The 23,830-nt window shown below is 43.7% G+C and overlaps 1 protein-coding gene across 10 annotated transcripts in view; it reads right to left on the bottom strand.

Annotated features, from left to right (window-relative positions):
* carmil3 (capping protein regulator and myosin 1 linker 3) overlaps positions 1 to 23,830 on the bottom strand; it is a 265,948-nt gene that overhangs the window by 69,641 nt on the left and 172,477 nt on the right. For all 10 annotated transcript variants that reach the window (XM_061935936.1, XM_061935943.1, XM_061935994.1 and 7 more), the window contains 6 exons: positions 23,441 to 23,545; positions 18,114 to 18,183; positions 17,944 to 18,025; positions 16,473 to 16,569; positions 16,314 to 16,368; positions 6,262 to 6,434 (listed from right to left, as the gene is read on the bottom strand). In XM_061935936.1, coding sequence (XP_061791920.1) covers positions 6,262 to 6,434; positions 16,314 to 16,368; positions 16,473 to 16,569; positions 17,944 to 18,025; positions 18,114 to 18,183; positions 23,441 to 23,545 — 582 coding nt within the window. The remainder of the gene's footprint in view (positions 1 to 6,261; positions 6,435 to 16,313; positions 16,369 to 16,472; positions 16,570 to 17,943; positions 18,026 to 18,113; positions 18,184 to 23,440; positions 23,546 to 23,830) is intronic.

The following is a 23,830-nucleotide window of genomic DNA, read 5'->3' as shown; positions in this document are numbered from 1 at the left end:
TTTGTAAGCGTTTGAATACAAATGATAAATTTGTGCATTATCCTGTTATACCTCACATTCTATATTGTGTTTTGGAAAAAGGTTGTCATAAACGTTAATTATTTCATAAGAAGAAGAACAAGAACAAGAACAAGAAGAACAAGATGAAGAACAAGAAGAAGAAGAAGAAGAAGAAGAAGAAGAAATGAACAAGAAGAAGAAGAACATGAAGAAGAAGAAGAAGAACAAGAACAAGAACAAGAAGAAGAACAAGAAAAAGAAGAAGAAGAAGAAGAACAAGACCAAGAACAAGAAGAATGTTTGGGGTCTAATTTTTTTTGTAAGATTTTTGAATACAAATTATAAATGTGTGCATTATCCTGTTATACCTCACATTCTATATTGTGTTTTGGAAAAAAGTTGTCATACACGTTACTTAATTCATTAAAAAAAATAATACGAAAGAAAACACATTTTTATGTAAATGTATTATTTAAGTTGTGGAGGGGGGCGTGGCCTGCGGGCCTGCCGCGGAACGGGGTGTGCCAGGACCGGCCTCGAAGACAAGAAGAAGACCAAGAAGAAGACCAAAAAGAAGAACAAGACAAAGAGAGACAAGATGAAGAAGAAGAAGAAGAAGAAGAAGAAGAAGAAGAAGAACAAGAACAAGAACAAGAAGATGAAGAACAAGAACAAGAACAAGAAGATGAAGATGAACAACAAGAAGAAGAAGAACACGAAGAAGAAGAAGAAAAAGAAGAAGAAGAAGAACAAGACCAAGAACAAGAAGAATTTTTGGGGTCCAATTTTTTTGTAAGCGTTTTCAATACAAATTATAAATGTGTGCATTATCCTGTTATACCTCACATTCTATATTGTGTTTTGGAAAAAGGTTGTCATAAACGTTACTTAATTCATTAAAAAAAATAATACGAAAGAAAACACACTTTTATGTAAATGTATTATTTAAGTTGTGGAGGGGGGCGTGGCTTGCGGGCCTGCCGCGGAACGGGGTGTGCCAGGACCGGCCTTGAAGACAAGAAGAAGACCAAGAAAAAGACCAAGAAGAAGACCAAGAAAAAGACCAAGAAGAAGACCAAGAAGAAGAACAAGACGAAGAACAAGACAAAGAGAGACAAGATGAAGAAGAAGAAGAAGAAGACAAAGAACAAGAACAAGAAGAATAAGAAGAAGAAGAAGAACAAGAAGAATAACAAGAAGAAGAACAAAAAAAAAAGAAAAACAAGAAGAAGAAGTAAAACAAGAAGAAGAAGAAGAAGAACAAGAAGAAGAAGAGGAACAAAAACAAGAGCAAGAAGAATTTTTGGGGTCCAACTTTTTGTAAGCGTTTTGAATACAAATGATAAATGTATGCATTATCCTGTTATACCTCACATTCTATATTGTGTTTTGGAAAAAGGTTGTCATAAACGTTACTTATTCATAAAAAAAATAATACAAAAGATAACACATTTTTATATAAATTTTATTATTTAAGTTGTGAAGGGGGGCGTGGTGCGCGGGCCTGCCGCGGAACGGGGTGTGCCAGGACCGGCCTCGAAGACAAGAAGAAGACCAAGAAGAAGACCAAAAAGAAGACCAAGAAGAAGAACAAGACAAAGAGAGACAAAATGAAGAAGAAGAACAAGAACAAGACAAAGAGAGACAAAATGAAGAAGAAAAAGAAGAACAAGACGAAGAACAAGAAGAAGAAGAAGAAGAAGAACAAGAACAAGAAGAAAATAAGAAGAACAAGTAGAAGAAGAACAAGTAGAAGAAGACCAAGAAGAAGAACAATAAGAACAAGAAGAAGAAGAACAAGAACAAGAAGAATTTTTGGGGTCCAATTTTTTTGTAAGCGTTTTGAATACAAATGATAAATGTATGCATTATCCTGTTATACCTCACATTCTATATTGTGTTTTGGAAAAAGGTTGTCATAAACGTTACTTAATTCATTAAAAAAATAATACGAAAGAAAACACATTTTTATGTCAATTTAATTATTTAGGTTGTGGAGGGGGGTGCCAGGACCGGCCTCGAAGACAAGAAGAAGACCAAGATGAAGATCAAAAAGAAGAACAAGAAGAAGAACAAGACAAAGAGAGACAAGATGAAGAAGAAGAAGAAGAAGACAAAGAACAAGAAGAAGAACAAGAAGAAGAAGAAGAAGAAAAAGAAGAAGAACAAGACAAAAAGAGACAAGATGAAGAAGTAGAAGAAGAAGAAGAAGAAGAAGATGAAGAACAAGAAGAAGAAGAAGAACAACAAGAAGAAGAAGAACAAGAAGAAGAAGAACAAGAAGAAGAAGAACAAGAAAAAGAATAAGAACAAGAAGAAGAAGAACAAGAACAAGAAGAATTTTTCGGGTAATTTTTTTGTAAGCGTTTGAATACAAATGATACATTTGTGCATTATCCTGTTATACCTCACATTCTATATTGTGTTTTGGAAAAAGGTTGTCATAAACGTTACTTAATTCATTAAAAAAAATAATAGAAAAGAAAACACATTTTTATGTAAATGTTTTATTTAAGTTGTGGAGGGGGGCGTGGCCAGCGGGCTTGCCGCGGAACGGGGTGTGCCAGGACCGGCCTCAAAGACAAAAAGAAGACCAAGAAAAAGACCAAAAAGAAGACCAAAAAGAAGAACAAAAAGAAGAACAAGACAAAGAGAGACAAGATGAAGAAGAAGAAGAAGAACAAGAAGAAGAAGATGAAGAACAAGAAGAAGAAGAAGAACATGAAGAAGAACATGAAGAAGAAGACCAAGAACAAGAATAATTTTTGGGGTCCAATTTTTTTGTAAGCGTTTTGAATACAAATGATAAATGTGTGCATTATCCTGTTATACCTCACATTCTATATTGTGTTTTGGAAAAAGGTTGTCATAAACGTTAATTAATAAAAAAATAATACAAAAGAAAACACATTTTTATGTAAATTTAATTATTTGAGTTGTGGAGGGGGGTGTGCCGCGGAACGGGGTGTGCCAGGACCGGCCTCGAAGACGTCGACAGGTGAGTAGATGGCCCAGGTGGGCCTTGTTATCTTGTTATCTAATCACCTTTATTAGCAGCAGCCGAGACGAGACACGCGGTTGGAGTTGGAGTTGGAGCCAGAGAGAGAGAGAGAGACACGAACAAAGAGAAAGACATTTTGCCGGAAAGCAAAAGCCTCTCCACATTTCTGAAAATAAAACAGTGTTGTACCCTGAAATCCGGGCTCTCGTGGCAGTGTGTGGTGGTCCGAGGAACCCACGAGAGGGCAACCTCTACAAAAAAATGTTTTCTATATTTTTATTGCAATATTTTCAGAGTGTGTTTGTTCTATTTTTTGGCCAAAGTAAGACAAAGAAAACAATCTGAAGTTGTCTTTATTTTTTTTAGTTTTAATGCCGTGATTCTAATAGTCCGTGCACAGATTTTCCTCTACGGGGCCCCTGAGCTAAAAAAAGAGTTTGACACCCCTGATCTACATCAACAATATGATTTGCCCGATTGGATGGAGACGACAGATTGAAAAAATATTTTCTTCAATCGATTAAGAGTTGGTACAAACACAAATCGCGATTAATCTGAAAATCTATGTTTTTTTGACACCCTTAGTGGTGTTCCTTGATGCAGATGGGAGGATAAGGTATGCACCAACAACTACCATGCCTCCACTCTCTCCACCTCGCATTTTTAATCAAGCCATCACCTACTTTCCTTTCCACCGCCACAATCTGTGCCCTTGAAATTCAATCAGGGAAAACCTCAAATCTCCCTTTCTCGTCTTCCCCTAAGCGTACTCGTCTCTTACTCATGTACAGTCCTGGTCAAAAGTGTACATACACTTGTAAAGAACATCATGTCATGGCTGTCTTGAGTTTCCGATCATTTCTACAACTCTTATTTTTTTGTGATAGAGTGATTGGCCACAAGCTTCTGGTTGACCACTCCTCTTGACAAAATTGGTGACATCACATGGACAAAGATAAGACCTTCTGGAGGAAAGTTCTGTGGTCAGATGAAACAAAAATTTGTTTTGTTTCATCTGACATCACATGGACAAAGACAAGACCTTCTGGAGGAAAGTTCTGTGGTCAGATGAAACAAAAATTTGTTTTGTTTCATCTGACATCACATGGACAAAGATAAGACCTTCTGGAGGAAAGTTCTGTGGTCGGATGAAACAAAAATTGAGCTGTTTGGCCACAATACCCAGCAATATGTTTGGTGAGGCCTGTAATCCCAGGAACACCATCCCTACCGTCAAGCATGGTGGTGCTAGTGTTATGCTCTGGGACTGTTTTGCTGCCAATGGAACTGGTGCTTTACAGAGAGTAAATGGGACAATGGAACCAGTCCGAGTCGATGGTTCTCGCCCGGAAAATGGTGGAATGCCATCTCTGGGTTGGAGAGGAGACCCTGCCCCAAGTGGAGGAGTTCAAGTACCTAGGAGTCTTGTTCACGAGTGAGGGAAGAGTGGATGGTGAGATCGACAGGCGGATCGGTGCGGCGTCTTCAGTAATGCGGACGCTGTATCGATCCGTTGTGATGAAGAAGGAGCTGAGCCGAAAGGCAAAGCTCTCAATTTACCGGTCGATCTACATTCCCATCCTCACCTATGGTCATGAGCTTTGAGTTATGACCGAAAGGACAAGATCACGGGTACAATCGGCCGAAATTGGCAGGGCTCTCCCTTAGAGATAGGGTGAGAAGCTCTGCCATCCGGGGGAAACTCAAAGTAAAGCCGCTGCTCCTCCACATGGAGAGGAGCCAGATGAGGTGGTTCGGGCATCTGGTCAGGATGCCACCCGAACGCCTCCCTAGGGAGGTGTTTAGGGCACGTCCAACCGGTAGGAGTCCACGGGGAAGACTATGTCTCCCGGCTGGCCTGGGAACGCCTCGGGATCCCCCGGAAAGAGCTGGACGAAGTGGCTGGGGAGAGGGAAGTCTGGGTTTCCCTGCTTAGGCTGCTGCCCCCGCGACCCGACCTCGGATAAGCGGAAGAAAATGAATGGATGGAAATGGGACAATGATAAAAGGAGGATTACCTCCAAATTCTTCAGGACAAGCTAAAATAATCAGCCCGGAGAAATGGGTCTGGGGCACAGTTGGGTGTTCCAACAGGACAATGACCCCAAACACAAGTCAAAAGTGGTAAAGGAATGGCTAAATCAGGCTAAAATGAAGGTTTTAGAATGGCCTTCCCAAAGTCCTGACTTGACTTGGACAATGCTGAAGAAACAAGTCCATGTCAGAAAACACAACACATTTTGCTGAACTGCACCAATTTTGTCAAGAGGAGTGGTAAAAAAACTCGCAGAATTGCAGTGAAACTTGCCAAGGGTCATTGTCCTGTTGGAACACCCAACTGCGCCCAAGACCCAACCTCCGGGCTGATGATTTTAGCTTTTCCTGAAGAATTTGGAGGTAATCCTTTTTCATTGTCCCATTTACTCTCTGTAAAGCACCAGTTCCATTGGCAGCAAAACAGGCCCAGAGCACAATACTACCACCACCATGCTTGACGGTAGGAATGGTGCTCCTGGGATTAAAGGACTCACCTTTTATTTTCCAAACATATTGCTGGGTATTGTGGCCAAACAGCTCCATTTTTGTTTCATCTGACCACAGAACTTTCCTCCAGAAGGTCTTATCTTCATCCATGTGATGTCAGATGGCTAAATCCGGCTAGAATGAAGGTTTTAGAATGGCCTTCACCAAAGTCCTGACTTTAAACGTGTGGACAATGCTGAAGAAACAAGTCCGTAGTGGTCAAAAATTCAAGCAGAAGCTTGTGGATGGCTACCAAAAGTGCCTTATTGCAGTGAAACTTGCCAAGGGACATGTAAGCAAATATTAAATATTAAGAAGTAAACTTGATGAATGTTTTTTGTGACCAACAAGTATGTGTTCCAATCACTCTATCACAAAAAAATAAGAGTTGTAGAAATGATTGTAAACTCAAGACAGCCATGACATGATGTTCTTTACATGCGTTTGTAGACTTTGGACCATGTCAGAGGGGTACATGTACAGTATCTCTCTTGCCCAGAGATTTGCGTCGGAATCCTTGCTCTTGTCCCTGCATTGTTCTCCTTCTCCATCTCCCTGTTCAGCCACTTAGCGCCTTCAGAATATCCTCCTCTCAAACCCTTCTGTACATGTTAATGTTCTCCCTGACCCTATTTCTTCATCTGCCCTCTAAAACTTCCCTGCCTGACTTAATTCCTCCCCTCTGTACGTTCTAGTCTGCAAGGATTTCCCTCCATCTCCCTGATTGGGGCCCTCACCTGAGCGTGGTGTTAATTTGCAGAGCTTTGCTGAGCATCCTGGCTCCGGAATCTTCCAGACCGTTGCCGCTCAAGTCCACCTTCCGCAGGCATGTGTTGGAGCCCAGGGCGTTAACCAGCACGGTGCCCCTCTGGCGGAGCCTGGAGTCAGCCAAGGACAGAGACTGCAAGACCTGGAGGGCCAAGAGTGAAAGGAGGGTGGAACGGATCAGACAATTGCTTTATTATCATTTTCTTCCTTTCTGACCTGTATCGTGTTTTCCGGACTATAAACCGCTACTTTTTTTCCCTTCGGCTTATACAGAGGTGCATGCATGCATGCATGCATGCATGCATGCATGCATGCATGCATGTATATATATATATATATATATATATATATATATATATATATATATATATATATATATATATATATATATATATATATATATATATATATATATCCATCCCGGTGTATATACAGTATATATATACACATATGTATGTATCTATACTGCATATACACATACATATACATATATACATAATATATATACCTACCAGTGACGTGCGGTGAAGTTGATGGCTGGTGAGGCACTGACTTCATCACAGTCAGATTTACAAACATATGAACCCTAAAGAGTATCTTATTCACCATTTGATTGGCAGCAGTTAACGGGTTATGTTTAAAAGCTCATACCAGCATTCTTCCCTGCTTGGCACTCAGCATCAAGGCTTGGAATTGGGGGTTAAATCACCAGAAATGATTCCCAGGCGCGGCTGCCCACTGCTCCCCTCACCTCCCAGGGGGTGATCAAGGGGATGGGTCAAATGCAGAGGACAAATTTCACCACACCTAGTGTGTGTGTGATAATCATTGGTACTTTAACTTAACTTTACACATACAAACTGTAGCACACAAAAAAGCACATTTAATAAAAAAAACGTTATTATGGTCTTACCTTTACTTAGAAATTAAGTCCATGCGCCGCAACTAAAGCCCTCACTTAAACTTTCCACGTGCAAGATTGAATCTATTTAAAAAAGTGTAACCGAGGGTTTATAAATGTCGCCTGTACTGTATGAAACTACAAAATAACAAACACGGAGGCTCCAGTTTACACGAGGACCACTTTATTTACCTTCTTTCAAAAACCTCCGCAACGTGACATCACTTCCGCTCTTAGCGCCTTCAAAATAAGAGCTCAAGGCATATACTGTATAACAGCGCATAACAGGAACTTAACATCACAAAGAGGAAAGCCCATAAAAATAGGTTACAAAAGTTATTTAATAAGAAGCCAAAAAGTGCAAAAACAATAATGTTCGTGTTGGAGGAGTTGTGAATTAGGTACACCTGCAGTCTGCAGGTGTATCTAATTTGTGTCCCTGCAGTCATTCACAACTCCTCCAACACCAACATTATTGTTTTTGCACTTTTTGGCTTCTTATGAAATACTTTTTTTAAATAGATTCAATCTTGCACGTGGAAAGTTTAAGTGTGGGCTTTAGTTGATATAACAATTCTACGGTGGGGGTGCAGGAGGCGGGGTTACTGGAGCCTCAGCCAGTGCGTCTTTTGCAGCCGTTTTATGATCGCTCAGCACAAGAAATACTTTACACACATACAGTTGTTGACAAAATACACTGTACATTATATACCTCAGCTAACTAAACTATGGAAATGTATAATATAATTCATATAGCAATACAGTCTCACTGCACAGCAGGCCAGCAGTTAGCCGAGTCATTGTGCAATCCATGTTGCGGCACTGAGTGACGTGCCTCAACTGGCTGCTGATCACCGCACCGTCTCTTCTCAGTACTTGAACGGCAAATGTGAAAATTCAGCGATTTTGAATAAAAATAATCTAAAACTGGTGAAGTTAAATGGAAAATAACTTTATAGTATAATCACTGGATACATATAACAATTAAATTTTTTTTTTTTCTTTTTACATTTTTTTTCTTTCCATGATGGCAGGTGAGGCCCTGCCTCACCTGCCTCTAGTGACTGCACGTCACTGATATATATATATATGTATATATATATATATATATATATACACATATATATATATATATATATATACACATATATATATATGTATATACACATATATATGTATATATACATACATACATACATACACTATATATATATATACATACATATATATATATATATATACATATATATATATACTGTATATATATACATATACATATACACACATATATATACTGTATATATATTTATTATATATATATATATATATTATATACATATATATATACACACACATATATATAATTGATATATATATATATCTAATAGATATATTAAATATATATATATATATCTAATATATATATATGTATATATATATATATATATATATACACACACACATATATATATATGTATATACACATATATATATGTATATATACATACATACATACACTATATATATATATATACATACATATATATATATATATATATATATATACATATATATATATATTTATATACTGTATATATATATATATATATATATATACATATATATACATATACACACATATATATACTGTATATATATTTATTATATATATATATATATTATATATATATATACACACATATATATATATTTGATATATATACATCTAATAGATATATTAAATATATATATATCTAATATATATATATGTATATATATATATATATATACACGTATACACACACACACACACACACACACACACACACACACACACACACACACATATATATATATATATATATATATATATATATATATATATATATATAATATATATATTAGATATATATACGTACATACATACATACATACATACATACATACAGATATGCAAGTGTGCAATATAGTTGTTAAATAAAACCTATGCCTTGTTTTTAATGAATACTTAGGCCTGCTAAGCTACAGTATTTTAATGTCGGCCATCATGATGTTGCCAAGTGTTTTCTTATTCTGTATTCGTACACCCTTTATTTACACAAGTAAAGCAATTGTGTTTTCTCCACCACAAGTGTTAAATGTAGATTAGTTATTTCATAAAACCACCACTCTGTGTAAAACGGGGAAGCTCAGTAGCAACTATTTCCATATTAGCAATGCTCCATCCATCCATCCATCTTCTTCCGCTTATCCGAGGTCGGGTCGCGGGGGCAGCAGCTTAAGCAGGGAAGCCCAGACTTCCCTCTCCCCAGCCACTTCGTCCAGCTCTTCCTGTGGGACCCCGAGGCGTTCCCAGGCCAGCCGGGAGACATAGTCTTCCCAACGTGTCCTGGGTCTTCCCCGCGGCCTCCTACCGGTGGGACGTGCCCTAAACACCTCCCTAGGGAGGCGTTCGGGTGGCATCCTGACCAGATGCCCGAACCACCTCATCTGGCTCCTCTCGATGTGGAGGAGCAGCGGCTTTACTTTGAGCTCCTCCCGGATGACAGAGCTTCTCACCCTATCTCTAAGGGAGAGCCCCGCCACCCGGCGGAGGAAACTCATTTCGGCCGCTTGTACCCGTGATCTTGTCCTTTCGGTCATAACCCAAAGCTCATGACCATAGGTGAGGATGGGAACGTAGATCGACCGGTAAATTGAGAGCTTTGCCTTCCGGCTCAGCTCCTTCTTCACCACAACGGATCGATACAGCGTCCACATTACTGAAGACGCCGCACCGATCCGCCTGTCGATCTCACGATCCACTCTTCCCCCACTCGTGAACAAGACTCCGAGGTACTTGAACTCCTCCACTTGGGGCAAGATCTCCTCCCCAACCCGGAGATGGCACTCCACCCTTTTCCGGGCGAGAACCATGGACTCGGACTTGGAGGTGCTGATTCTCATCCCAGTTGCTTCACACTCAGCTGCGAACCGATCCAGTGAGAGCTGAAGATCCTGGCCAGATGAAGCCATCAGGACCACATCATCTGCAAAAAGCAGAGACCTAATCCTGCAGCCACCAAACCAGATCCCCTCAACGCCTTGACTGCGCCTAGAAATTCTGTCCATAAAAGTTATGAACAGAATCGGTGACAAAGGGCAGCCTTGGCGGAGTCCAACCCTCACTGGAAACGTGTCCGACTTACTACCGGCAATGCGGACCAAGCTCTGGCACTGATCATACAGGGAACGGACTGCCACAATCAGACAGTCCGATACCCCGTACTCTCTGAGCACTCCCCACAGGACTTCCCGAGGGACACGGTCGAATGCCTTCTCCAAGTCCACAAAACACATGTAGACTGGTTGGGCAAACTCCCATGCACCCTCAAAGACCCTGCCGAGAGTATAGAGCTGGTCCACAGTTCCACGACCAGGACGAAAACCACACTGTTCCTCCTGAATCCGAGGTTCGACTATCCGGCGTAGCCTCCTCTCCAGTACACCTGAATAGACCTTACCGGGAAGGCTGAGGAGTGTGATCCCACGATAGTTAGAACACACCCTCCGGTTCCCCTTCTTAAAGAGAGGAACCACCACCCCGGTCTGCCAATCCAGAGGTACCGCCCCCGATGTCCACGCGATGCTGCAGAGTCTTGTCAACCAAGACAGCCCCACAGCATCCAGAGCCTTAAGGAACTCCGGGCGGATCTCATCTACCCCCGGGGTCTTGCCACCGAGGAGCTTTTTAACTACCTCAGCAACCTCAGCCCCAGAAATAGGAGAGCCCACCACAGACTCCCCAGGCACTGCTTCCTCATAGGAAGACGTGTTGGTGGGATTGAGGAGGTCTTCGAAGTATTCCCTCCACCGATCCACAACATCCGCAGTCGAGGTCAGCAGAACACCATCCGCACCATACACGGTGTTGGTAGTGCACTGCTTCCCCTTCCTGAGGCGGCGGATGGTGGACCAGAATTGCTTCGAAGCCGTCCGGAAGTCGTTTTCCATGGCCTCACCGAACTCCTCCCATGTCCGAGTTTTTGCCTCTGCGACCGCTGAAGCCGCACACCGCTTGGCCTGTCGGTACTTGTCCGCTGCCTCAGGAGTCCTATGAGCCAAAAGAACCCGATAGGACTCCTTCTTCAGCTTGACGGCATCCCTCACCGCCGGTGTCCACCAACGGGTTCTAGGATTACCGCCACGACAAGCACCAACTACCTCGCGGCCACAGCTCCAATCAGCCGCCTCGACAATAGAGGCGCGGAACATGGTCCATTCGGACTCAATGTCCAGCACCTCCCTCGTGACATGTTCAAAGTTCTTCCGGAGGTGGGAATTGAAACTCTCTCTGACAGGAGACTCTGCCAGACGTTCCCAGCAAACCCTCACAATGCGTTTGGGCCTGCCAGGTCTGTCCGGCATCCTCCCCCACCATCGCAGCCAACTCACCACCAGGTGGTGATCAGTAGAAAGCTCCGCTCCTCTCTTCACCCGAGTGTCCAAAACATGAGGCCGCAAATCCGATGACACAACTACAAAGTCGATCATGGAACTGCGGCCTAGGGTGTCCTGGTGCCAAGTGCACATATGGACACCCTTATGTTTGAACATGGTGTTTGTTATTGACAATCTGTGACGAGCACAAAAGTCCAATAACAAAACACCACTCGGATTCAGATCCGGGCGGCCATTCTTCCCAATCACGCCTCTCCAGGTTTCACTGTCGCTGCCAACATGAGCATTGAAGTCTCCCAGTAGAACGAGGGAATCACCCGGGGGCGCACTCTCAAGTACTCCCTCGAGTGAATCCAAAAAGGGTGGGTACTCTGAGCTGCGGTTTGGCGCATAAGCGCAAACCACAGTCAGGACCCGTTCCCCCACCCGAAGGCGGAGGGAAGCTACCCTCTCGTTCACCGGGTTGAACTCCAATGTGCAGGCTCTGAGCCGGGGGGAAACAAGAATTGCCACCCCAGCCCGTCGCCTCTCACTGCCGGCAACGCCAGAGTGGAAGAGAGTCCAGCCCCTCTCGAGAGAACTGGTTCCAGAGCCCTTGCTGTGCGTCGAAGTGAGTCCGACTATATCTAGCCGGAACTTCTCCACCTCGCGCACTAGCTCAGGCTCCTTCCCCCCCCAGCGAGGTGACGTTCCACGTCCCAAGAGCTAGCTTCTGTAGCCGAGGATCGGACCGCCAAGTGCCCTGCCTTCGGCTGCCGCCCAGCTCACATCGCACCCGACCTCTATGACCCCTGCTATGGGTGGTGAGCCCATTGGAGGGGGGACCCACGTTGCCTCTTCGGGCTGTGCCCCGCCGGGCCCCATGGGGGCAGGCCCGGCCACCAGGCGCTCGCCATCGTGCCCCACCTCCGGGCCTGGCTCCAGAGGGGGGCCCCGGTGACCCGCGTCCGGGCGAGGGAAATCTGGGTTCCTTGTCAGTGTTCCTCATAGAGATCTTCGAGCTGCTCTTTGTCTGATCCCTCACCTAGGACCAGTTTGCCTTGGGAGACCCTACGAGGGGGCATTAAGCCCCCGGACAACATAGCTCCTAGGATCATTGGGACACGCAAACTCCTCTACCACGTTAAGGTGGCAGCTCAGAGAGGAGATTACTGGACAAATGCAATGCTGTGCCACAATATTCCGTCTTCGTGTCTTTTTAATGTTCATATGGATGATTTATCTGCAGTCAGCTTTTTAAATAAATGCAGGGCTGGCTGTCTGTCTGGCAATAAACCAACTGATTGATGCTGAGGATGTAGTCATCTTCTGTCCATAACAGTGCTGCTCTGCACTGGTACGGGTGTGCACGCACTATGAATTACACTTTGACATTAAACGCAGTGCAGAAAAGACTAATATCACCATTGCCAGGTGCAGGGAGGATAGAAAACCTATCCGTCAAACACCCTCAATATCTGGGATGACATCAAAACTGTGTTGCATGGCCTTTCCTTTTAACAACACAGTAAATGTGAGCTTTGTGGAGTGTTTTGAAGCTTTTCAGGTGGAATTATTTCCCATTCTTGCTTGATGTACAGCTTAAGTTGTTCAACAGTCCGGGGGTCTCCGTTGTGCTATTTTAGGCTTCATAATGTGCCACACATTTTCAATGGGAGACAGGTCTGGAATACAGGCAGGCGAGTCTAGTACGAAGCCGCGCTGTTGTAACATGTGGCTGAAATAAGCAGGGGTGTCCATGATAACGTTGCATATGTTGCTCCAAAACCTGTATGTACCTTTCAGCATTAATGGTGCCTTCACAGATGTGTAAGTTACCCATGTCTTGGGCACTAATACACCCCCATACGATCACACATGCTGGCTTTTCAACTTTGCGCTTATAACAATCCGGATGGTTCTTTTCCTCTTTGTTCCGAAGGACACGACGTCCACAGTTTCTGGGTGTTGTTGATAAATGGCCTTCTCTTTGCATGGTAGAGTTTTAACTTGCACTTACAGACGTAGCGACTAACTGTAGTTACTGACTGTGGTTCCAAATGAGCTAATATTTGCAAAAAAAATAACACAGTTTCTCAATTCGAACGTCAAGTATCTTGTCTTTGCAGTTTATTCAATTGATCCCCCTCTGGTCAACATATGAAATAACAAGTGTGTGTAAAAATTTGAAGTGCTTCCCCCTGGCAAACATATGTAATAAGTGTGTGTGTAAGAAATTGAAAAGCGCCCCCTTTGGCCAAAATTAATTACAAAAATTAAAAACCAATCACAAACCAAAAAATTCCCAAAAATAAAAATGTACTAAAAGCTTACCTTTTTTATATTAGTACAGTATGTATATATTATTAATGTTGTAAATACTAATATTTATATATTTAGAAAGACATTTGTCTGAGGTCTCAAGAAGGAAACAAATACAATAATGTGTGTGTGTGTGTATTTTCTTGTATTTCTACCCTTCTTGCGACATCAACAAGGAAAAGTACTTTCCATATTAATCAAAAAAATAAAATAAATATGTTTATAGAGACATACTGTAATAACGAAGTAAATAGTGAAGATTAAATATCAATTACAAACAAAAAAAACAAAAAAAATAATGAACTAAAAGCTTACCTTTTTTATATTTGCACAGTATGTATAAATTATTAATGTTGTAAATACAAATCTTTATAAATCTAGAAAGGAATTTGTCTGAGGTCTCAAGAAGGTAAAAAATACAAGACTATTTGTGTTTGTGTGTATTTTCTTGTATTTCTACCCTTTTTGAGACATCAACAAGGAAAAGTACCTTCCATATTAATTAAAAAAATAAAATAAATATGTATATAGACATACTGTAATAACTTCAAGTAAATAATGAAGATTAAAAATCAATTACATACAAAAAGTTCAAAACAAAAGTAAAATACTTAAAGCTTACCTTTATTTGCATAGTATGTATGTATTATTAATTTAGTAAATACGAATCTTTATATATCTAGAAATACATTTTTCTGAGGTCTCAAGAAGGTAAATACAAGAATATGTGTGTGGGTGTTTTCTTGTATTTCTACCCTTCTTGAGACGTCAACAAGGAAAAGTACCTTCCATATTAATTTCAAAAATAAAACAAATATGTATATAGAGACATACTGTAATAACTTGAAGTAAATAGTGAAGATTAAAAATCAATTACAAAGAAAAAAAAAAAAAGAAAAAAAAACTTAAAGCTTACCTTTATTTGCACAGTATGTATATATTATTAATGTTGTAAATACAAATCTTTATATATCTAGATAGGCATTTTTCTGAGGTCCCGAGAAGGTAATAAATACAACAATGTGTGTGTGTGTGTATTTTCTTGTATTTCTACCCTCCTTGAGACATCAACAAGGAAAAGTACTTTCCATATTCATTAAAAAAATAAAAAAAATATGTACATCTAGACATACTGTAATAACTTGAAGTAAATAGTGAAGATTAAAAATCAAATACAAACAAAAAAAAAATACTTAAAGCTTACCTTTATTTGCATAGTATATATGTATTATTAATGTTGTATATATGAACCTTTATATATCTAGAAAGGCATTTTTCTGAGGCCTCAAGAAGGTAACACATACAAGAAAGTGTGTGTGTGTGTGTATTTTCTTGTATTTCTACCCTTCTTGAGACGTCAACAAGGAAAAGTACCTTCCATATTCATTTAAAAAAATAAAATAAATATGTATATAGAGACATACTGTAATAACTTGAAGTAAATAGTGAAGATTAAAAATCAATTACAAACAAAAAATTAAAAACAAAAAAAAATACTTAAAGCTTACCTTTATTTGCACAGTATGTATATATTATTAATGTTGTAAATACAAATCTTTATATATCTAGAAAGGCATTTTTCTGAGGTCTCAAGAAGGTAAAAAATACAAGAATGTGTGTGTGTGTGTATTTTCTTGTATTTCTACCCTTCTTGAGACATCAAGGAAAAGTACCTTCCATATTCATTAAAAAAAAAATAAAAAAAATATGTACATCTAGACATACTGTAATAACTTGAAGTAAATAGTGAAGATTAAAAATCAATTACAAAAAAAACAAAAACTTAAAGCTTACCTTTATTTGCATAGTATGTATGTATTATTAATGTTGTAAATACGAATCTTTATATATCTAGAAAGGCATTTTTCTGAGGTCTCAAGAAGGTAACAAATACAAGAATATGTGTGTGGGTGTTTTCTTGTATTTCTACCCTTCTTGAGACGTCAACAAGGAAAAGTACCTTCCATATTAATTTAAAAAATTAAATAAATATGCTTGTAGAGACATACTGTAATAACTTGAAGTAAATAGTGAAGATTAAAAATCAATTACAAAGAAAAATAAAAAATAAAAAATACTTAAAGCTTACCTTTATTTGCATAATATGTATATATTATTAATGTTGTAAATACACTTCTTTACATATCTAGAAAGGCTTGTCCTAAAGAGGTAGGCTTTTTTCTCAGGTCCCAAGAAGGTCAGAAATACATGAATGCGTGTGAAGCTGAAAATCCAAGCATTGATGTGTGGGTGCAAAAGCATTTTCCTCTACAACGCTGCAGCCAATCTGTGCGTGTGTGTGTGTGTGTGTGTGTGTGTGTGTGTGTGTGTGTGTGTGTGTGTGTGCGTGTGTGTGCTATGTTACATAATTCAACTCACACACTCCTCCTCTTGCACCAAATGAACTAGTTTCTGCAGCATTTCATCCAGCGCCCTGAGGAGGTAGATACAAAAAGGAGGGGAAACATGTAACATAACATAACATAACGTAACATATGGTCACCCGTCAGCGCCGCTCGTCTCCGGCGAGGTCCGTACCTGCCCTTGGCGTTGAAGTTCTTCCCCAGCATCAGGTGTTTGAGGGAGGGGTGTCTGGAGAACGCGGGCAGGACGGCAAGCAGGTCGGAATCCAAGCCTGCAAACACCTTTTTTTTTTAACTGAGCCCTAAGAAGCTAATTTAGCAAAAAAAAAGTCAACAACACCCCCATATATTGTACTGGTTTTGAAGGTGAAACTACTGAAAAGGCCCGCACATCCTTTGATTTGTCAGTCTTCAGTCCTCAGTGGAAAACATTTGTGTAAAAATGTCAGTATATATGCAGTCAATTGTACTTGAAAACACAAACAAAACAAAGGTTTGTAAAGTTTGTACTGCAGTTTAGTTGTCCATCTTCTTCCGCTTATCCGAGGTCGGGTCGCGGGGGCAGCAGCCTAACCTGTGAAACCCAGACTTCCTTCTCCCCCAGCCACTTCATCCAGCTCTTCCCGGGGGATCCCGAGGCGTTCCCAGGCCAGCCGGGAGACATAGTCTTCCCAACGTGTCCTGGGTTTTCCACGTGGCCTCCTACCGGTCGGACGTGCCCTAAACACCTCCCTAGGGAGGCGTTCGGGTGGCATCATGACCAGATGCCCGAACCACATCATCTGGCTCCTCTCGACGTGGAGGAGCAGCGGCTTTAGTTTGAGCTCCCCCCGGATGGCAGAGCTTCTCACCCTATCTCTAAGGGAGAGCCTTGCCACCCGGCGGAGGAAACTCCTAATTTCGGCCGCTTGTACCCGTGATCTTGTCCTTTCGGTCATAACCCAAAGCTCATGACCATAGGTGAGGATGGGAACGTAGATCGACCGGTAAATTGAGAGCTTTGCCTTCCGGCCCAGCTCCTTCTTCACCACAATGGATCGATACAGCGTCCGCATTACTGAAGACGCCGCACCGATCCGCCTGTCGATCTCACGATCCACTCTTCCCTCACTCGTGAACAAGACTCCGAGGTACTTGAACTCCTCCACTTGGGGCAGGGTCTCCTCCGCATCCCGGAGATGGCACTCCACCGTTTTCCGGGCGAGAACCATGGACTCAGACTTGGAGGTGCTGATTCTCACCCCAGTCGCTTCACACTCAGCTGCGGATCGATCCAGTGAGAGCTGAAGATCCTGGCCAGATGAAGACATCAGGACCACATCATCTGCAAAAAGCAGAGACCTAATTCTGCAGCCACCAAACCGGATCCCCTCAATGCCTTGACTGCGCCTAGAAATTCGGTACATAAAAGTTATGAACAGAATCGGTGACAAAGGGCAGCCTTGGCAGAGTCCAACCCTCACTGGAAACGTGTCCGACTTACTGCCGGCAATGCGGACCAAGCTCTGACACTGATCATGCAGGGAGCGGACCGCCACAACCAGACAGTCTGATACCCCATATCCCATAGTTTAGTTGCAGACCTTTTATAGTCAACTTGCTCAAGTCTTAAAACATGTAGACGGAAGACCAGTGTGTGTCCTTACCATTGTCTGAGATATCCAAAGTCCCAACACAGGAAACTCTTGGAAAAAGTTCTTGGATAACACCGGCGCCTGCCGACCTCAACTGTCACAGACGTTAGGAGGAACAAGAGGGAAGGTCAATGGACAAGACGATGAGTGAACGTAGCCAAAGCAAGACATGAGGAGTGTACCTCACAGCCGCTGATGTCCAACTGCAGATCGCTGATATGAGGGTTGTTGGACAGGCCTAAGAACAGAGCCCTGACGGAATAACAATGACACTGCATGAGAACGAGAACAGGTGAGTTTATAGATACTAGAAAGTATCAATCAATCAATCAATGTTTATTTATATAGCCCTAAATCACAAGTGTCTCAAAGGGATGCAGAAGCCACAACGACATCCTCGGTACAAAGCCCACATAAGGGCAAGGAAAAACTCACCCCAGTGGGACGTCGATGTGAATGACTATGAGAAACCTTGGAGAGGACCGCATATGTGGGTAACCCCCCCCCCCTCTAGGGGAGACCGAAAGCAATGGATGTCGAGTGGGTCTGACATAATATTGTGAGAGTCCAGTCCATAGTGGATCCAACATAATAGTAAGAGTCCAGTCCATAGTGGGGCCAGCAGGACACCATCCCGAGCGGAGACGGGTCAGCAGCGCAGAAAGTAAAAGTCTAGCGGTCACAACAAAGGAAAATTGGAAAAGCCTTTGACGATGTGACAATAGGACTCTCCATGCGTAAAACTGCAGTATACATATCAGAATCGGAATCAGAATAGTTTTTATTGCCATTGTTTGAGAACGGGTTCTGTTGCGTCGGACCAGTTCTTCCTCCAAGGGAATCTAAGTTACTGGTCAATCCCAAGTTCTTTCGATGACATATATGCTGAGTAAGAAGAACCAACAAGACGGAATTGGAATATTTTCAAGTTTTACTAAAGCTTTAGTTCAACATAACCAATACATTCATATCGGCTGCTCTAGTTGATCTGGCATTCCAAGGGGAAACCAAATTCTTCTCACACAAAGACAACCCCCATCTACCCCTCGCACCACTGATAAGAAACCAATGGGGGAGGTCTTCAAATTCCAAGGGAGAGAGACACAAAACAGACAATCTGAAGACAAAGAGAGACTGGTAGAATATACAAAGGAAAAGTACTAGATACTCTAAACATGGCTATGTAAAAAGAAAGCACTCTGCATCCTTCCACAGTTCACAAACTAAGAATTTTACTTGGTGCAATCGTGCAACCTAAAACACATAACACAGAATAGAATACCATGAGCTGTAACTGTTATTGTTCATGTGCCTGATGGCCGAGGGGAAAAAAACTGTTCAGGTGGCGGGAGGTGTGGGTCTGGATGGACCGTAGTCTCCTGCCTGAAGGGAGAGGGGAGAATAGTTTGTGTCCAGGGTGAAAAGAGGCAGCTGTGATCCGACCCACACGCCTCCTGGTCCTGGAGGAGAACAGGTCCTGGAGAGATGGGAGCTTTCAGCCAATCACCTTCTCAGCAGCACATACGATGCGCTGCAGTCGATGCTGGTCCCGGACTGTGGCGTCGGGGAACCACACGGTGATGGAGGAGGTGAGGATGGACTCGATGATGGCTGAGTAGAATTGCACCAGCATCTCGGTCGGCACCTTAAGTTTCTTCAGCTGCCGCAGGAAGTACATCCTCTGCTTGGCCTTCTTGATGAGGGAGCTGATGGTTGGCTCCCACTTGAGGTCCTGGGTGATGGTGGTGCCCAAGAAAAGGATGGAGTCCACAATGGAGACGGGGGTGGGAGAGTTAATCAGGGTGAGGGGGGATGGTGGGACTGTGACTTTCCTGAAGTCCAAGATCATCTCCAATGTTTTATGGGCGTTCAGCTCCAGGTTGTTGAGGCTGCACCAGGACGCCAACCGGTCCACCTCTCTCCTATAGGCGGATTCGTCGCCATCCGAGATGAGCCCGATGAAGGTAGTGTCATCCACAAACTTGAGCGGCTTTACGAACTGGTGACTGGAGGTGTACAGGGAGAAGAGCCGGGGGAGAAGTACACAGCCCTGAGGAGAAGTACACAGCCCTGAGGAGTACCAGTGTTCGTTGTTCAACTGTCCGAGACAATCTTCCCCAGCCGCACGTGCTGTATTCGGTCCGTCAGGAAGTCATTGAGCCAACTACAGAGGGATTCGGGCACGCTGGGCTGGTAGAGCTTGTCTCGTAGCAGTCCAGGGAGGATGGTGTTGAAGGCAGAGCTGAAGTCCATAAATAGGATCCTGGCGTAGGTTTTTGGGGAGTCCAGATGCTCCAGGATGAAGTGCAGGGCCAGGATCACTGCATCATCCACAGACCTGTTGGCTCTGTAGGCGAACTGCAGTGGGTCCAGGACCACAGACGTCAGCGCCACCGGCCTGTAGTCATTAAGTCCTGTGATCCGTGCTTTCTTGGGGACAGGGACAATAATGGAGGTCTTGAAGCAGGCTGACACGCGGCATAGCTCCAGAGAGGTGTTAAAAGTGTCAGTGAATACAGGAGCCAGCTGATCCGCGCAGTGTCTCTGCCAGCGTACATCCTCCTTTCGGATGGAGAGGGCCTTTGATGAAGTCTTGTGATGTTCTTGGAGTCCTTTGATGTCCTTGGAGTCCTTTAAGTCCTTTAATGAAGTGCTGGCGTTGGTGGGGGGAGCAGAGCTTTGATGAGCTGAAGGCCGTTCGTGACGACAGTAATGTGTGTTGAGGCCCTGAGCGAGAGTCCGGTCATTCAGGGGGGCCTGGGGGGGTTTGGGCTTATAGTTCGTAAGGGCCCTCAGTCCTCTCCACACGGCTGCAGAGTCATTGGAGCGGAACTGTTCCTGTAGACGGTTAGAGTACACAGATTTAGCTTCCTCCACTTCCCTGTTGAAGTGGTACTTCGCTTCTCTGTCGGTACTCCGGTCCCCGCTCCTCCACGCAGCCTCCTCCTCCTTGCGCATCTGTAGGAGCATGGGTGTGAACCAGGGCTTGTCGTTGTTATAACAAGCCCCGGTGCGCGTTGGAATGATGCGCGCCTCATTGAACTGTACGTATGAGGTCACAGTGTCCGTATACTCGTCCAGATTGTCCGTGGCCGCTCCAATTGCCTCCCAGTCTGTCGTCTCCAAACATGCGCGCAGCCCCCCCATAGCCTCAGCGGTGTACTTCTTAATGGTCATCATGACAGGTTTAGCCAGTTTCAGTCTCTGTCTGTATGAAGGGGTTAAAGTGCACCATCACGTGATCTGATAGTCCGAGAGCAGCGCGCGGGACTGCATGGTATGCCTTGCTTATTGTAGTGTACAATAAAATCCCTGACGAGCAGGGAAACCTGCAAAACAGGCTTGTAGGGATGATATAGCCTCTTGAGTTTTTTCTGACCTAGCGTATATTCCGCTCTACCCCGGTATTGAGCACTGTATAACGGATAAACCACAGAAACTTTGACTATATATACATATATATACACACACACACACACACACACACACACACACACACACACACACACACACACACACACACACACACACACACACACACACACACACACACACACACACACACACACACACACACACACACACATACATACATACATACATATATATATATATATAAATAAATAGTTACTTTACATAGTCGGTCCTCCACCAATTTTTTTTTTAGCCCAATGCGGCCCCCAAGTCAAAAACTTTGGACACCCCCGTTTTATGTAGACCCCAAGGAAGTGTTTTAAATGTCCATCCATCCATCCATCTTCTTCCGCTTATCCGAGGTTGGGTCGCAGGGGCAGCAGCCTAAGCAGGGAAGCCCAGACTTCCCTCTCCCCAGCCACTTCGTCCAGCTCCTCCCGGGGGATCCCGAGGCGTTCCCAGGCCAGCCGGGATATATAGTCTTCCCAACGTGTCCTGGGTCTTCCCCGTGGCCTCCTACCGGTGGGACGTGCCCTAAACACCTCCTTAGGGAGGCGTTCGGGTGGCATCCTGACCAGATGCCCAAACCACCTCATCTGGCTCCTCTCGATGTGGAGGAGCAGCGGCTTTACTTTGAGCTCCCCCCGGATGACAGAGCTTCTCACCCTATCTCTAAGGGAGAGCCCCGCCACCCGGCGGGGAAACTAATTTCAGCCGCTTGTACCCGTGATCTTGTCCTTTCGGTCATGACCCAAAGCTCATGACCATAGGTGAGGATGGGAACGTAGATCGACCGGTAAATCGAGAGCTTTGCCTTCAGGCTCAGCTCCTTCTTCACCACACCGGATCGATACAGCGTCCGCATTACTGAAGACGCCGCACTGATCCGCCTGTCAATCTCACGATCCACTCTTCCCTCACTCGTGAACAAGACTCCGAGGTACTTGAACTCCTCCACTTGGGGCAAGATCTCCTCCCCAACCCGGAAATGGCACCACACCCTTTTCCGGGCGAGAACCATGGACTCGGACTTGGAGGTGCTGATTCCCATCCTAGTCGCTTCACACTCGGCTGCGAACCGATCCAGTGAGAGCTGAAGATCTTGGCCAGAGGAAGCCATCAGGACCACATCATCTGCAAAAAGCAGAGACCTAATCCTGCAGCCACCAAACCGGATACCCTCAATGCCCTGACTGCGCCTAGAAATTCTGTCCATAAAGGTTATTAACAGAATCGGTGACAAAGGGCAGCCCTGGCGGAGACCAACCCTCACTGGAAACGGGTCTGACTTACTGCCAGCAATGCGGACCAAGCTCTGACACTGATTATACAGGGAGCGAACCGCCACAATAAGAAGTCCGTTACCCCATACTCTCTGAGCACTCCCCACAGGACTTCCCGGGGTACACGGTTGAATGCCTTCTCCAAGTCCACAAAGCACATGTAGACTGGTTGGGCAAACTCCCATGCACCCTCAAGGACCCTGCCGAGAGTATAGAGCTGGTCCACAGTTCCACGACCAGGACGAAAACCACACTGTTCCTCCTGAATCCGAGGTTCGACTATCCGGCGTAGCCTCCTCTCCAGTACACCTGAATAGACCTTACCGGGAAGGCTGAGGAGTGTGATCCCACGATAGTTAGAACACACCCTCCGGTTCCCCTTCTTAAAGAGAGGAACCACCACCCCGGTCTGCCAATCCAGAGGTACTGCCCCTGATGTCCACGCGATGTTGCAGAGTCTTGTCAACCAAGACAGCCCCACAACATCCAGAGCCTTAAGGAACTCCGGGCGGGTCTCATCCACCCCCGGGGCCTTGCCACCGAGGAGCTTTTTAACTACCTCGGCAACCTCAGCCCCAGAAATAGGAGAGCCCACCACAGATTCCCCAGTGTTTTAAATGTAGAAAAAAAAATTAAAACCCTTTCAAACTAAATCTCAGCATGTTTTGAAGACTTGCAGACAATTGTGTCTTTCTGGACTTTATTGAAAGTGTCCATTTTCATGCATCAATTGTAACTTTATTCTCGAGTCAAAGTAAAACATACGATTATGCATGAGCCTCTGATACGGGTGTTGTTTTGGAACGACTCACCTCAGCCAGTCGGGAGGAACCTTCATGGAAGCGAAGCTGACGTGAGTCAGGCTGAATGCTGAGCTGAAGAACTGGCGAAAAGTTGGCAGCGAATCTCTGGCTTTCCTGGAAAAGGAACATTTTTTGGGGGGGATTAAAAAGGGATGTTTTATAAAAGTCAGTAAGAATATTTATGAGACTGGCGCAGACTGATAGTTCCACATAGAGACGAGCAGAGAGGCACCAAAGAGGCAGGAAGGGAGTAAGTTAGAGCAAAAGGAGAGAAGGATGAAGCAAAGCAGATGCTGGATGCGACGTCGAGGTCACTATCTGCTCGGACTTTGACATTAATTACTGCCACTATTTTAAAGCTATCGCATAGCAATTATGCAGCCATCTGTTTGGCTTATA

The sequence above is a fragment of the Nerophis lumbriciformis genome, linkage group LG03 (genome assembly GCF_033978685.3).
Source record: "Nerophis lumbriciformis linkage group LG03, RoL_Nlum_v2.1, whole genome shotgun sequence".
In the NCBI taxonomy this organism is placed as follows: domain Eukaryota; kingdom Metazoa; phylum Chordata; class Actinopteri; order Syngnathiformes; family Syngnathidae; genus Nerophis; species Nerophis lumbriciformis.
This window is presented reverse-complemented; position numbering and strand designations above follow the sequence as displayed.